This window comes from Thamnophis sirtalis, unplaced genomic scaffold (genome assembly GCF_051295495.1).
Source record: "Thamnophis sirtalis isolate CommonGarterSnake01/CBP01778 unplaced genomic scaffold, rThaSir2_p1.2 scaffold_4, whole genome shotgun sequence".
NCBI classification, from domain to species: Eukaryota; Metazoa; Chordata; class Lepidosauria; order Squamata; family Natricidae; genus Thamnophis; species Thamnophis sirtalis.
Genome location: NW_028261384.1, coordinates 82,580,402 through 82,594,254, shown reverse-complemented (window position 1 = coordinate 82,594,254; position 13,853 = coordinate 82,580,402). Strand labels below are relative to the sequence as shown.

At 34.6% G+C, this 13,853-nt stretch overlaps 1 protein-coding gene across 2 annotated transcripts in view; it reads left to right on the top strand.

Annotated features, from left to right (window-relative positions):
• The first annotated feature begins 322 nt into the window (after positions 1 to 322).
• Positions 323 to 13,853, top strand: part of BAG1 (BAG cochaperone 1) — a 34,434-nt gene continuing 20,903 nt past the window's right edge. Inside the window, exons 1-3 of one of the 2 annotated variants that reach the window (XM_087713195.1) lie at positions 323 to 534; positions 5,210 to 5,335; positions 6,187 to 6,269. In XM_087713195.1, the coding sequence (XP_087569321.1) occupies positions 486 to 534; positions 5,210 to 5,335; positions 6,187 to 6,269 (258 nt within the window). In that variant the 5' untranslated portion in view covers positions 323 to 485. The remainder of the gene's footprint in view (positions 535 to 5,209; positions 5,336 to 6,186; positions 6,270 to 13,853) is intronic. The other variant, XM_087713194.1, reaches the window with a different exon arrangement.

Sequence of the window (13,853 nt, the reverse complement as noted above, 5' to 3'; positions counted from 1 at the left end):
CTGATACATCGGTGCAACCATTACTTTGGGCATTCAGTTTGAACAGACAATAAAAAATATACATATAGACTAAATTGCTAATTATGAAATAGGAGTGGAAAATCCCTTATTACTGCTGGAACAGTCACCTCCGCCTTACAAAATTGTGTTACTGTAAAAAAAAAAAATCTTTGATATGGTATGATAGAATACACTATGTCTGCTAACAATTTCCCTTCTGCACAAATGAACGTCTAAACGCTGCTTGAACTTGGCTCTCAGAAATACCTTGCAGTACCTTATTTGTAGTACAAGGAAGGCGGTACTTCTTTGCCCTCCAATCACCGCTATCAAGACGAGGGGCTGGTTATCGGAAGTTTTCTGGCGTCACATTCCTTCTTCCCTCTTTTTTTCCTAGGCGCCGGACAGTTTCCGGACTAGGAGGAAGGAGAAGCGATTGCTGGCCATCTCAGAGGCAGCTCGAGCGGAGGGGTGGGCGAGCAGGAATGGCGGGACCTTACGAGAGTTCGGCTGTAATAGTAACGGTCACGTACGGTAAGAAGCCGTGCCAGAAAACGGGGGGGGGGGGGAGTCTTCCTCGCTGACTTGTTGCGGCTTGGCACTGACAAGATGCTGATCCTTGACTGTCTCAGCCACGCATGACAGCCATCAGGCTAATCGGTTTGGGAGGAACGGTGTCCACGGATACTGCATAGGATTTTTTTTATTTTTATTTTTTGGTATTTCTTGTTTGTGCCTTCCATTTCCCCACCCTATTCCCCTTTCTTTTGAATTTTGATCGAATTTAATCTACCTCTTGGCCCGGTGATTACTTCTCCCAGCAGAAGTAGCCATACTGTATTTTGGTGAGTGTGTGTGTAAATTAAAAACAAAAATTGGTAAAGGTAAAACTAAATTTCGACTATTTTATGCTTGGAGCCGCTTTTATCTACTTAATGCTGGTCAACAGAGGCCATCATCTGCTCTTAAAGAGTGGTCCACTACATTGTTAAATTGTAATATTATTAATTAGTTTTTAAATTCTGTAAAACATTTTGGTGTACAAAGTTAAACATATTACTGTGGCATGTTTCCTACATACAATTGTTAATTGATTAGTAAAGAGTTCATCTATTTCCTCTGCTTGGTTGGGTGGTCTGTAATATATACATAGCAATGTCACTTCCCCCCCCCCTTTTAATATATATTAAGCAATATGGATTCTAGGAGATTTTCATTTTTAGTTCTGTGTATTTGTGTAGTGATGTAATGATCTTGTATATATAATGCAACTCCAACTCCAACATATTTCAGTAATGACAACTATATCGTATTTACCTTCATGCACTAGTACTTCAAGTTCACCCTGCTTGTTTCCTAAACTTTGAGCATTAGTGTACAGGCATTTGAGTCCTTTATGAGTCTTGGGTATGTTTCTTATATCTTCTATTTTGTAATTGGGTTTTCCATCCTTTCCATTATTCTCTAGTTGTGTTTTTTGTTTTCTTCTTTCTCTTTATTCTCCATCTCCTTATATAATTGGTTAGCTTGTGGTTTTTGCTTAGAATTAGGTTCTAAAGGTCTTGAAGATTGACTTTCTCTCCCCTCTCAACTTTAGCTTAAAGCCTTTCTTATAAGCAGAGGTGGGTTGCTAATCGTTTTACTACCGGTTTGGGCACGTTTCCGCACAACCGGGTGGGAGGGTGGAGTCTCCCACTGCCACTACTACTGATTTGGCCGATCCAGGACAAACCAACAGCAACCCACCTCTGCTTATAAGATAAGCCGGTCATTTTCCAAATATATTATTTCCAGTTCTTTTGAGGTTCACTTCATCCCTTGCCAGTAGCCTTTCTTGTAATACAGACAATGGTCTAGGTAGGAAACAATCTGCAAGGTAATGCAGACCATAGTCTAGGAAACTAAAGATTTTTTTATGACAACAGTTTTTAAGCCAGTGATTCATTCTAAAATCCTTTCTTCCCTCATTGGATGTTGGCCATTTGTGAAAAATATAGATGAAAACGCCACTTGTGCTCCTAATTCTTTAACTTTCTCCCCTAGATGTTTGTAATTTCTTTTTATTGTTTTTAGATTCATTGTAGTGTCATTGGTCTCCACGTATAGGAGAAGAAAATGGTAGCAATCCAAAGGATTGATTATTTTAGTAATATTCTTAGTTACATCTTTGATTTTTGCTCCATGGAGACAGCATACCTCCCTAGATTGACTGTTCCATCTGCAGACTATAGTTTCTGTTTCTCAAAGAATCAAATCTCATATCACCAATATTCACCTATTTTTTTCCCCAAGGGAAGTCCGGGATACTATTCTTCCTGTCTATCACAGGAATGCTGGGTTGTGTCTTATTTTTAGAAACTTTTGATGACTGCTCTTTTGTAGGTGTCTGCATATTTTCTTCCAGGGGAAGGCTATGAAAGCAATTGTTCAGTTCCAGAGGGCTTCTTTGGAGTGAGCTCTTGTTTTCTGTTTTCTTCTATATGTGACATGTTCCATTAGTCTTGTTCTTTGGGTTCGTATATAGGGTCATTTTTTGGGGAAGCTGTTTGTTCCCTATTGTGTGCAATTTTGGTGTATCGGTTTTCTTCTTTTGTTCATATATGGGGTCATTTTTAAAGAAGCTGTTTGCTCCCTATTGTGTTTAATTTTGATGTAGTCTTCTTGTTTAGGTTGGAGATTCTCACTTTGTTCATTGAATTTCGGAGTTCCTAAGAGTTTCTTCTAGACCCTTTACTTTTTCTTCTAGTAATTTATATGATTTACATTTGATACATATTTGTAGTTTGTAGTGATCCAGGCAGCACACAAGCAAATAATTCAGCAGGATTCATTATATAGAAGAAACTTCTTTATATATAAAAATATAAAACATGATGCATATATACAATACCCATGCAGCTCTTACAACGTTAAAGAGAGAAGTAGTAGCACGTACACTCAAGCAAAGACAAACTGACTCTCACAGCACAGAACAGTTAAGCTAAGCTGTGCCCAGGCTCCAAGCCATCTCACATGGCTCACACAACAAAATCCTATGTCTCAGTCACCAAACAGTTCCCATTGGCTGACTTGTTGCTATAACTATTCCAGTTCATAAATTATTATATACTAACAATACATATATAGTTTGGGTCTTCTGTGAGCATAAGCTCAAATATATGACATAGTTTCCTGATCTAATAAAAATATTAGGTCAGAAAAATAGGTTACTTTGGTGTCTTATCCCAAAGTGATTTTCTCCCTGCTGCAGACAGCTGATTTACTGCCAAAACTGGTATTTTTGGCTGCACATAGCTCCCTAGATTTGAATGTGAGCTCCTAGAAATGATCCAAAATTACCATTGCAACTACCTGAAAAGGAATCTTGATGATTGCAATTTTCGGTAGTGGCCAGAGCATTGGGTTTCCACCATTTATTTTCAGCTATATTTTTTTAAACCTGCTTTGATTTTAATCCCACATTTTGATATTTCTTTTTCCTTTTGACCTTTAGTTTTAAATACTAATCAATTTGTTGAATGTTGAATTATTCTAAACCCTTGGTAGTATTTAAAGTAGATTCTCTGTACTTTCTCTTATTCCTTGATAGCAGTTCTAAATCAATTTCATTTTTTCTCTATGGAGTTGCATGGCAATTCTCTGGAATCAGGAATTATTTGCATTTGTACTGGACTTTCACATTTCACATTTTATTAATTTTTAAAAGCTCTGGTCTTCTGTTTTTTTAATTTTTCCTTATATCTCTTACTATGGAAAAGATTTTTTCAATCTTCTCTGAATTCCTTTATCATGGTTCCTCCCTTGTCTTAGAATTGTTTTGACTAGCTGTAAAAACTCAGATACAGGACAGTCCTGTATTAAAACAAAAATGCAAACAATAAGTCAACTTAAAGACAAAGCTCTTTGGGAAGCTTTCAACAATAAAATGTTTTTCAGTTTACAAGCTCTAATTGAAACTTTAGTTTAAAAGTTTGATTAATTAACAATGGTTTTAAATTCACCTAAGGATGATCAGTTATGAGCAACAATTATTGAGTCAGTTTGACCACCAAGTGAATTGGAATTTAATTTGTTGCTGGCAGGATCTGAAGAAGGATCCCGGTTTGAATGCAGGCTCCTTGGTGACAGCTGAAAGGCTATGGATCTTAAAGACTCAAAGCTGATAGAATTAATGACTGATGAAATGGGTTATTTCAAGAAGATTGATGGAGATTGGGGAGTTGAACTATTATATTTAATTGGAAAATAAATATTAAGAGACATTGTGTCTCAACCTAGAGAGGATCTATGACTTTGGGAAATGAGAAGCAATTGTTCAGAAAAATCTTAATTAAAATTTTAAGAAAATATATTATTATTAATAAGCAAACAAAGATCCTGGACGGTTCTGAGACCATGAACGTGGTAGTCAGTGGTAGATAAGAAGCCGTTGTAGACCTTCTACAAGTTAAATATAATAACATATTGTTAACAGAGGGTTTTGAAATTTAACTTCATTGTTGGATTACCTGTTAATTACCTTTTTTATACAAAGATAGCAGGTCAATTGGTTGCAAATAGATTTGTAGATTTATAAATTATGTCCCTGTTTTGCAAGGGGGGGGAACATTGCTACTAGTACTCAACTAGGGAGGACAAGATATATTATGTATTTTTGTCTTTTTTAATGCACATTTTTTTCTAATAAGCTTTGACTAGTTCCTTTTATCGAAAGGGTTTTGAAGTTTGTATTTTAATTTTCTGAATGAAATAAAAAATTTTGAAGAAAAAAAATTTAAAACATTAAAACCTCAGGAAAAAAATGATTAAAGATGATGAAGTGACAATCAATAATATTCACACAAGAGAGATCTGTTGTATAGACTTTGTTGTCAGGGCCAAAAAATAATAATCATCAAAAGTTATTTTATTCAAAGCTGGAAGAAAATTAAGGTTGAATCCATGGGACAGACATTTGCATATGGTTTGATTTATGCAGTAGACTCCTATGTATATACCAAATGACTTTCTTATCTGCATTAAAACAACTTTATTAACAAAAATCCTTGAAATTTCTGCTTTTACCTAGTTTTATTAGAGATTTGAGATTTAGAACTGTCTGATCTTTGATAGTCTAAAATCAGGGTAGGGTATTTTTTGGGGGGGTTCTAGTTGTTTTCCCTGCAACTGGGAAAATATATGAATATATTTTCATATTATTTATCTTCAGGCAATGAAAAGCATAATCTTCAGGTTGATTCTCAAGAGGATAGTCAACCAACAGTACATGATTTGGCTTTACTAACTGAGCAAGTAACTGGAGTTCCAGTTTCTTTTCAGAAACTGATATATAAGGGTAAGTACAACTTCCATGTATATTCAGGCACAAGTCCTATTAAGTTCTATCCAGCTTACTCCCAAGATATAAAAATGTAAGTAAGGTGCTTGATGTATCCATTATTAAAGATTCTACTTAGTTGGAAGATTGTGATAGTTAAAATAACTCCATATTTTATTCATCTACGGATTGATTTTAAAATCAGATAAAATTATTTTATTGTTGAGGAAAATATACAAGAAATGTTTACAAAGAAATTTTATAATATTTCATAACAACTTTTTTACTTAGGAATAGTTGAAAAATAAAGATGATGTAGATTAACAAAACTATCTGTAATATCCAAGAATAATGAAACTATTCCAAATTATTTTAATGGCTTTCCGTTTTTAACAATATTAATGAAAATTAAATTTTAAACTATTTTTTAAAATTTGAAATAAAATTGAAATGTTAAAATAATTGTTAACTTAGTGGATTGAAAAGAACTTAATACAAAAATTATTTTGGTTTAAAAATATTGTGGTGGGGGAATCTTTGTGTAAAATATCTCATTCCATCAATGATACGTCAAGAATTTTTGGAGGTCTGCTGTTATTTAAAGCAGACCTGTTCTGAATTCAGCATGCCTCCAAACTGCTACCTCCTTCCAGTAGACTGCATTTGAGATAGGAGGTTAATAATCCTATTGGAAACAGGCTGTACTTAGGTTTTTATAGACATATACTATATATACAAAGTACAATTTATATTTTAAAATAATGCTGTTTCATACATCATATTTTGAATACATTTAAAACTTTGTTTTTGTTTTTGTTTGTTGAATTTCCAAAAATAAATTTGAGGTTTGGTTACTCTTTTTCTATTAGGAAAGTCATTGAAAGAAATGGAACAACCATTGTCAACGCTTGGAGTGAAAAATGGTTGTAAAGTTATGCTGATTGGGAAAAGGGTAACTGTTTTTATGAAGTCTATATAGAATTTTGCAAATCAATGACATCGGTGAATATCCCTTATATAATAAATGTAGAGTAACATTGTTTTCTAGTCTAACTGTTTTTGGAACTTTTCCATTATTTTATTTTATTTTGTTTTATGTCCTAAAGGAATGATCAGAAATTTTAATTTTACAATTGTTGCTCTTGTTCTATTTAACCTCTAAAGCTTTTACGGTTATAGCAATACAATTGGACTCACATATTGTTCAAAGTTGTTTGTTCTTGCCATGTGTTGTTAAATAAACCAGAGTGGCATGGTTCACATTATATAGGAAGTAAAAACCTAATAAATTATGTTAATAACTTAATGTATTGATGAAACATGAAAGAGTTCAATTAATGGAAAGTTGTTTTATAGTATAAGAAAGGCAATAAATAATCAAGATAAAGCTTTTAGGGAGGCCTACAAAATGAAGAGTGTAGTACTACCATTACTACTAGCAGCAAGGGCCTGTTCCTGACTGTGACATTGCATTGATACGGGTGTAAGGAATACATCAGCCTCATCATTCTCTGACTGGGTGTCAAATTATTTCTTGTTGTGCTCCTGCCCTACATCTAGTCAAGCTGCTTCCCTACATTTGGTAGTTACTTTATTGTTGCATTTGAAGTTGATAACACCTTTCAGTTTATTTTAAATTAATGTTACAAATTAAGAAATTAATGTTTAATAGCATACTGTAGTGCTCTTCATATTTGCCTCAGTTTATGAAAGAGCTTCTGTGTTGTAGTCCTTAACCTAATAAGCTAGTTCATATTTTGCAATTAAAACAAATTGGAGAAGGGGGTTGCGCGAGTGCCTGTCCGGCCCCCAGCACGCTTGCCTCTTAGCCTCAACATGTCCAGGCCCAGCTCTCCCTACAGCAGCCGCCTCGTGCTCTGAGCATAACGTCTTCTCCGGTTCCAAACTCCAAAACTCGGCTGCCGAGTCTTCCAGCAGCAGCCGCTCTAAGAGTGCACTCTATGGTTGTGGGCTGGCTGCTGGAACTATCTGTAAGAGAGTCTTCTGAACAGAGAGTCTTCCAGCAGCCAGCCCACAACCATAGAGCGCACTCCTAGAGTGGCCATTGCTGGAAGACTCGGCAGCCGAGTTAAGGAGTTTGGAACTGGAGAAGACATTATGCTCGGAGTGCGGTGGTGGCTCTGCAGGGAGAGCTGGGCCCGGACAAGTTGTGGTTAGGAGGCATGCCTGCTGGGGGCGGAACAGGCGCTTGTGCAACTCCCTTCTCAAGCCTGGTAGAGTTCCATGCACTGACCTAGGGGGTATCTCTAATGTGCCAAGCTGCGGGAGCTGGGGAGCAGGCAGAGCGCTACATGGCTTGGTGCCTTAGGGATACCCTCTAAGTCAGTTAATGGTGCTCTGCCCGGCTGGAGAGGGGGTTTGCCGGGCGATTGCTCATGAGCATGGTCACCTCATAGCTGCTTCTCACCTGAGGCTGTGCCTGGCTTTTGAGAGCCAGTTCGCAAGGGAGCAGCCGCCTGGCAACTCCCCCTCCGGCCAGGCAGAACGCCACTCCCCAACCTAGTGGTATCCCGAAGGCGCCAAACAATGTAAGCGCCTTTTTCCCCCCTCCTCGGGCTCCTGCAGCTTGCCGCCTTCAGGATACCGCTATGTCGATGAGCGGTGCTCTGCCTGGCCGGAGGGGGGGGGGTTGTCCAGGGGGTTTATTTTCGGGCTGGGCTTATATTTTTGCCCACGCAAAAAATGTGGCAAGGCTTTAGTTTCAGGACAGGTCATATTTTCGGGGAAACACAGTAATAAATTAAAAATAAATTAAAACATAATTAAATTTAAAATTAAAGTTTAATTAAAATGTAATTTTAATTAAATTAAATTTTAATTAAAAGCTTTGTATTAAAATTATTTTAATCAAACAATTAAAAGGTTGCAGGAAATTATTTACACAGAAAAAGATCTTAAAACGTTTTCATGCAGTACTGACTTAGAAACTACAGTTTTATGAACAGAATACTTTTAATTCAGAATCTTCATTTCAGTGGTAGTTTATTCAATATAGGTAGTCCTCAACTTATGACCACAACAGTGACCAGAGTTTCATTGTTAAGAAGGACAGTTATTGTTTCTTTTATATATTATTTTATTAGATGTATCAAAAATAACATATACAGGAAAAAGAAAATACAGGGGAAAGGTGAAAAGCGGGGGAATGAACTGTAGCATAAAGGGGGGGGGAGGAAAAAGTGTTAGTTCCAACTTTTATAAAGCAGTACTAATACTTCACATAGTTATGATCTATGCCTCTGATTCTACAACCAAAAATTGTATTAGATTTTTTGGCAGTTGTCACCTATTGTTGGCTCATGTTCAAGTTATTATCCCCTAGGCTCATGTTCAAGTGATTATCCCCTAGGACTCCAAATCTTTCTAACAGTTACTGTTTTGAACCTTGTTTTGCTTAAGCTGTACTTGTACTTTTGATTTTTCCTGTGCAGGTGTAAAACTTTGCTTTTGTCCACATTAAATTTCATTTTGTTGGATAGAGCCCATTGTTCCAGTCTGTGAAGATCTTTTTGGATCCTGAACTTCTGGGGTGTGCGTATTCCTGCCAGTTTAGTGACATCTGCAAATTTTATGAGTTTCCCTTATATCCCCTCATTTAAGTCATTTATAAAGATGTTTAATTTAAGGGCCTAAGATAAGAACCTTGTGGTACCCCACTGCTTACTTTCCGCCTTTTAGACGTAGTACTATTCCAGAGGTTGGTTGCTGCTGGTTTGGCCTGGATCAGGGAAACCGGTAGTAGCGGCGGCGGGAAGCTCCGCCCACCCACCCAGACGCTTCTGCACATGTGCAGAAGCTTCACGCACATGCAGGAGCACATCTGAACCGGTAGTAAAAAAAAATAGCAATCTACTTCTGTACTATTCTGAACTATTTGTTAGTACAGTTTGTCAGCCAGTTACAAATCCATATAGTGGTGAAACTGTCCCACATTTTTCTAGCTTACCAAGAAGTAGGTTGTGGTCTACTTTGTCAAATGTCTTGCTGAAGTCTAAATATACTATGTCCATGGCATTTGGTCACTTTGTCAAAGAAGGAAATAAGATTGATTTGGCATTATCTGTTTTTAACAAACCTGTGCTGGCTACTAATTATAACTATTTGTTTCTAGATTTTCTCAGATCTGTTTTTTGATTAGTTTTTCCAGTATCTTCCCAGATATTGATATTAGGCTAATTGGTCTGTATTTTCCTGGTATTTTTTCCTGTTTTGAAGAACCACATCAGCTCTTTTCCAATCCTCAGGTAGTTCCCCAGGTGCTGCAGGATTTTTGAAAGTTATGGTACAATGGTTCTGAGATAACATCTGCCAGCTCCTTCAGAATTCTGAGATGTAATCCACGAGATCCCGGTGATTGTTCGTCTTGGTTCTCTCTTGTGGTCAAATATCCCATCACAGTCAAACAGCTTTAAATCTGATATTAATTTCTCCAATCATAATTTCTCCACAACAAACTTCTTAAAATAACTAGTTATATAGTCTTTATTCAAAACTTCAGGAAATCAGGCAGACTTAATGTAAAAGGAAAAGACTCTTCAAAAATGTTTAATTCATTATGTTTCAAAAATGTAAAAAGTAGTTTCAAGCTTCTTTATTCTGGTTCAGTGCCATCATCTTTCTCTCTGCCATTTTAAAATCATGGAATTTCCATAATAATGCAATTTGAAAAAAAGAAGCAGGCTGCAGCTGAAAAAAGGCCCATTTAAAGTAGAAAAAATGAACAAAATTAAATGCCTAAGAGTTAGAAGACACATTTTATTTTCCATGATAAAATAATTAAACATCTCTGATTCTTCCATGGTGATCTTCTTGGTTGCCTGCCCCTAGCTGAAGACTAACCCAGCCTCTCCAAAATTTACCACAGGAATCCAGACACCGAGAGGATTGAGACAGGAAAGTTTCTTCTTCAGTTGCCTAGTGCCCATATTTTTATCATGTGCCTCAGGGGATACTTCAACAGTTCTTAGTTTGAGGACCAGTTATAAGTCACTTTTCAGTGCTCTTATGACTTCAAATAGTCACTAAACAAATGATTTAGGATAACCGGTAATTGCATCCAGTTTCCTTAGTAAAATTGTCTAAATCTTACTAGTTCTTTAAAAAAAACTTATCTCCATTGATTTATTATTGTTTAAACTTTTACCAGAATTTTTCAAATAAAACTTTACAGCTTCAAACCGTAATGTTTTTTTCCTGCTGGGTTATAAGTGATAGGAATGGAGTCTGAAACCTTGGACATCTTTTCTTTATTATGTCTAGCCATGTCATAGCAATTTGATGGAAGCAAATATTATTTTTATAGCGAAAGACAATTCAGATTTAATGCAGACAAAAAATTATATCTTTATTGAATGTGGACTAAAAATTATATGCTTTAATAATAGCAGAGAGATTTAAAAGGTTTTTAAATGTATTCATACATGTAGATCAGAATGGATTTTTGCCAAAGAGGCAGATTAAAAACAATATGAGAATGATTTTAAACACATTGGAGTATTATAAAATACATCCTAGAAAACAAATGGTGTTGCTCTTTCTAGACACACAGAAAGTATTTAATAACATTAATTTGCAGCTTATGTTATTACAATTAAAATTCATGGATTTGGGGGAGAGATTTATTAATATAATCAAAGCAATATACTACAAACAATCAGCTAAGGTGATGGTAAATGGGAACATGGCAGAGAATTTTAATACAAAAAAGGCACAAGGCAGGGATGTCCACTGTCCCCTCTACTATTTATTTTGACCTTGAAAGTATTAATTAGAAATATTAGGCAAGGTGAAGAAATAAAAGGTATGGGGTGGGGAGAGAAATATAAGTTACAGGCATTTTTGGACAATTTGGTTTTTATATTAGATCATCCACTAGAAACTGGACCAAAGTTAATTAAAAAAAATAGAAGAATATGATGAAGTCGCAGGACTGAAAATAAACAAAAAAAGGACAAAAATACTAGTTAAAATCTTATAGATACACAGAAAAGAGTGCTAATGGAAAACATTGATATACAGATAATCAAGAAAGTAAAATATTTAGGGATACAACTAACAGCAAAATGTGCAATGATTAAAGAGGATAATTACATGAAACTGATGCAACAAATCAAATCAGATTTTGAAAAATGGAAAAACTTGCAATTGTCATTGACAAGAAGAATAGCTATTATAAAAATGAATGTAGACTAAGATACATTTGGCTAGGAGGAAAAAACAAGAATAAGTCTGAAAATATTTGCAAGATTTCAAAAAAAGGGGTTTTGGGGTTTGCCAGATTGGGAATTGTTTTACCAGGCCTCGGTACTTACATGGGTGAAAGAATGGATTAATCTGATGCATAAAATATAACTTTAGAGGGACACGACCTTCAGTTAGGTTGGCATGCTTTTTTGCGGTATGGGAAGAATAAGATCTATAGCTATTTTCAAAGACACTATATTAGAAATGCAATTATCAGTATGGGTAAAAGTTAAAGAACAACATTAGCTGAAAATATCAATCTGGCTTTCCACAATGGAAGCATTAATACATCCTAATGTTATCAATATGGGAAAAAATATAATATAGAAAGATACTTTGATTGTAAAGGGGGAATTAAAAACTAAGCAAGAGCTGAAGAGATGGATATAACATGGTGGCCACAAGTGCAGATACAATCTCGATATGAGAAAGATGCTAAAATGTAATTCTTTAATAAAGAATTAACAGAATTGGATTACATATTAACTGGAAGAGATGAAAAATTAATAAAGAAAAAATGGCTTTTTATTAAGCATCAATTTGGAAAGTGAGCAAGTAAAGGGAAACAATGATAGCTTGGTCTAAAAACTTTGGATATTCAGTAGAACTGGATAAATGAAAATTATGGAATAGAAATGTTAAATTAACTATGTCAACTGCGTATAAAGTAAATCTGTATAAAATGTTTTACAAATAGCATTTTTCACCAACTATATTGACAAAAATATTTAAAGACAGGTCCGCTAAATGTTGGAAGTGCATCCAGACACCTGGTTCGTATATATGATGGGCATGCCCAAAGGAAAAAAAAAATGTTGGACGAAAATGCATACTTGGTTTAAAAAAATGATAAAGCAGCATATAGATTTGCAACCAGAAATATTTTATTGGGCATCCTGTTGGAAAAATATAATAAAAGGAATATCTATATCTATATCTATCTATCATCTATCTATCTATCTATCTATCTATCTATCTATCTATCTATCTATCTATCTCTATCTATCTATCTATCTATCTATCTATCTATCTATATCTATCTATATCTATCTGCCTGTCTGTCTGTCTGTCTGTCTGTCTATCTATCTATCTATCTATCTATCTATCTATCTATCTATCTATCTATCTATATTTTAGATGATTTTACATGTATTAACTGCATGATTTTACATGTATTAATACATGATTTTACATGTATTAACTGCAGCCAGAATTGTATTTGTACAACAATGGAAAAGCGAAGAGATACCAACAGATGAGAGTGTAATAAAAAAAAAATAGAATGTGCAGAAATGGATAGATTAATGCTTACAATTAAGGAAAAAGAAGGGACTGAACATTTCTTGACATGAGACTTATTTTACCAATGGTTAGATAATAAAAACAGAAGTTAGAAATGTGGGGATATAAAAAGGACTAATGTTATAAAGGAGATTTGTTAAAGTAGACAAGTAAAATATAATTATTATAGAATTAATACTATTGTGATGAATACTATTGCAAACATTTTGATTATGATTTCCTAAAAATAATTGTACCCAGACAACACAGTTTGATTGAAATTAAATGTTTACATGTTATATAAATAAAACAATTTTTAAATTTAGAAAAAGGAATGGAGTCTAAAACCTTGGGCATCTTTTCTTTATTATGTCTAGCCAAGTCACAGCAATCCCTTGTAGCTCTCCATTTAATTATGTCGATTTTGAAATACCTTTCATACAGAGAAGGGCTAAGATTTATGAAATTTTCAACTTTGTGGTCCAAAACCCTAAGACCTATGGTCTTAAAACTCATTAATATTGGCTTTTTAACTTCTCTGTTACAAAATCTGTTAGTTTATCAAAATATAAAATATAAAGAAAATGAAAATAATGAGAAACTAGGGGAGGAAAAAGAGAATGGGAACAATTATGGGCTAGAAGGGGAAAAAGAAAAAAGGGTTCTGACTTCCAACTCATTGTATCACAATAAAAAATAATAAAATTACACTCAACTTTCTACTTTTACACAATAATAAATACCAGCCATTTCTAATCACCACAAACCCATCTAATCAGCAAAATTTCATTTTTTTATCACAATCACAAAATCCAGAAGCGATTTGCAAATGGACACAAGATTAGATATGTTGTTTTTTAAAAATAAATCAATCAATTTAACCACCTCTACTTTTTTCCCTTGCTGTGAGAAATAATATATATTTCTGTTTGTACTTATTAATTTTATAATCTATCATATTAAATTTATTAATTCTTTAACTTGTAAGAAG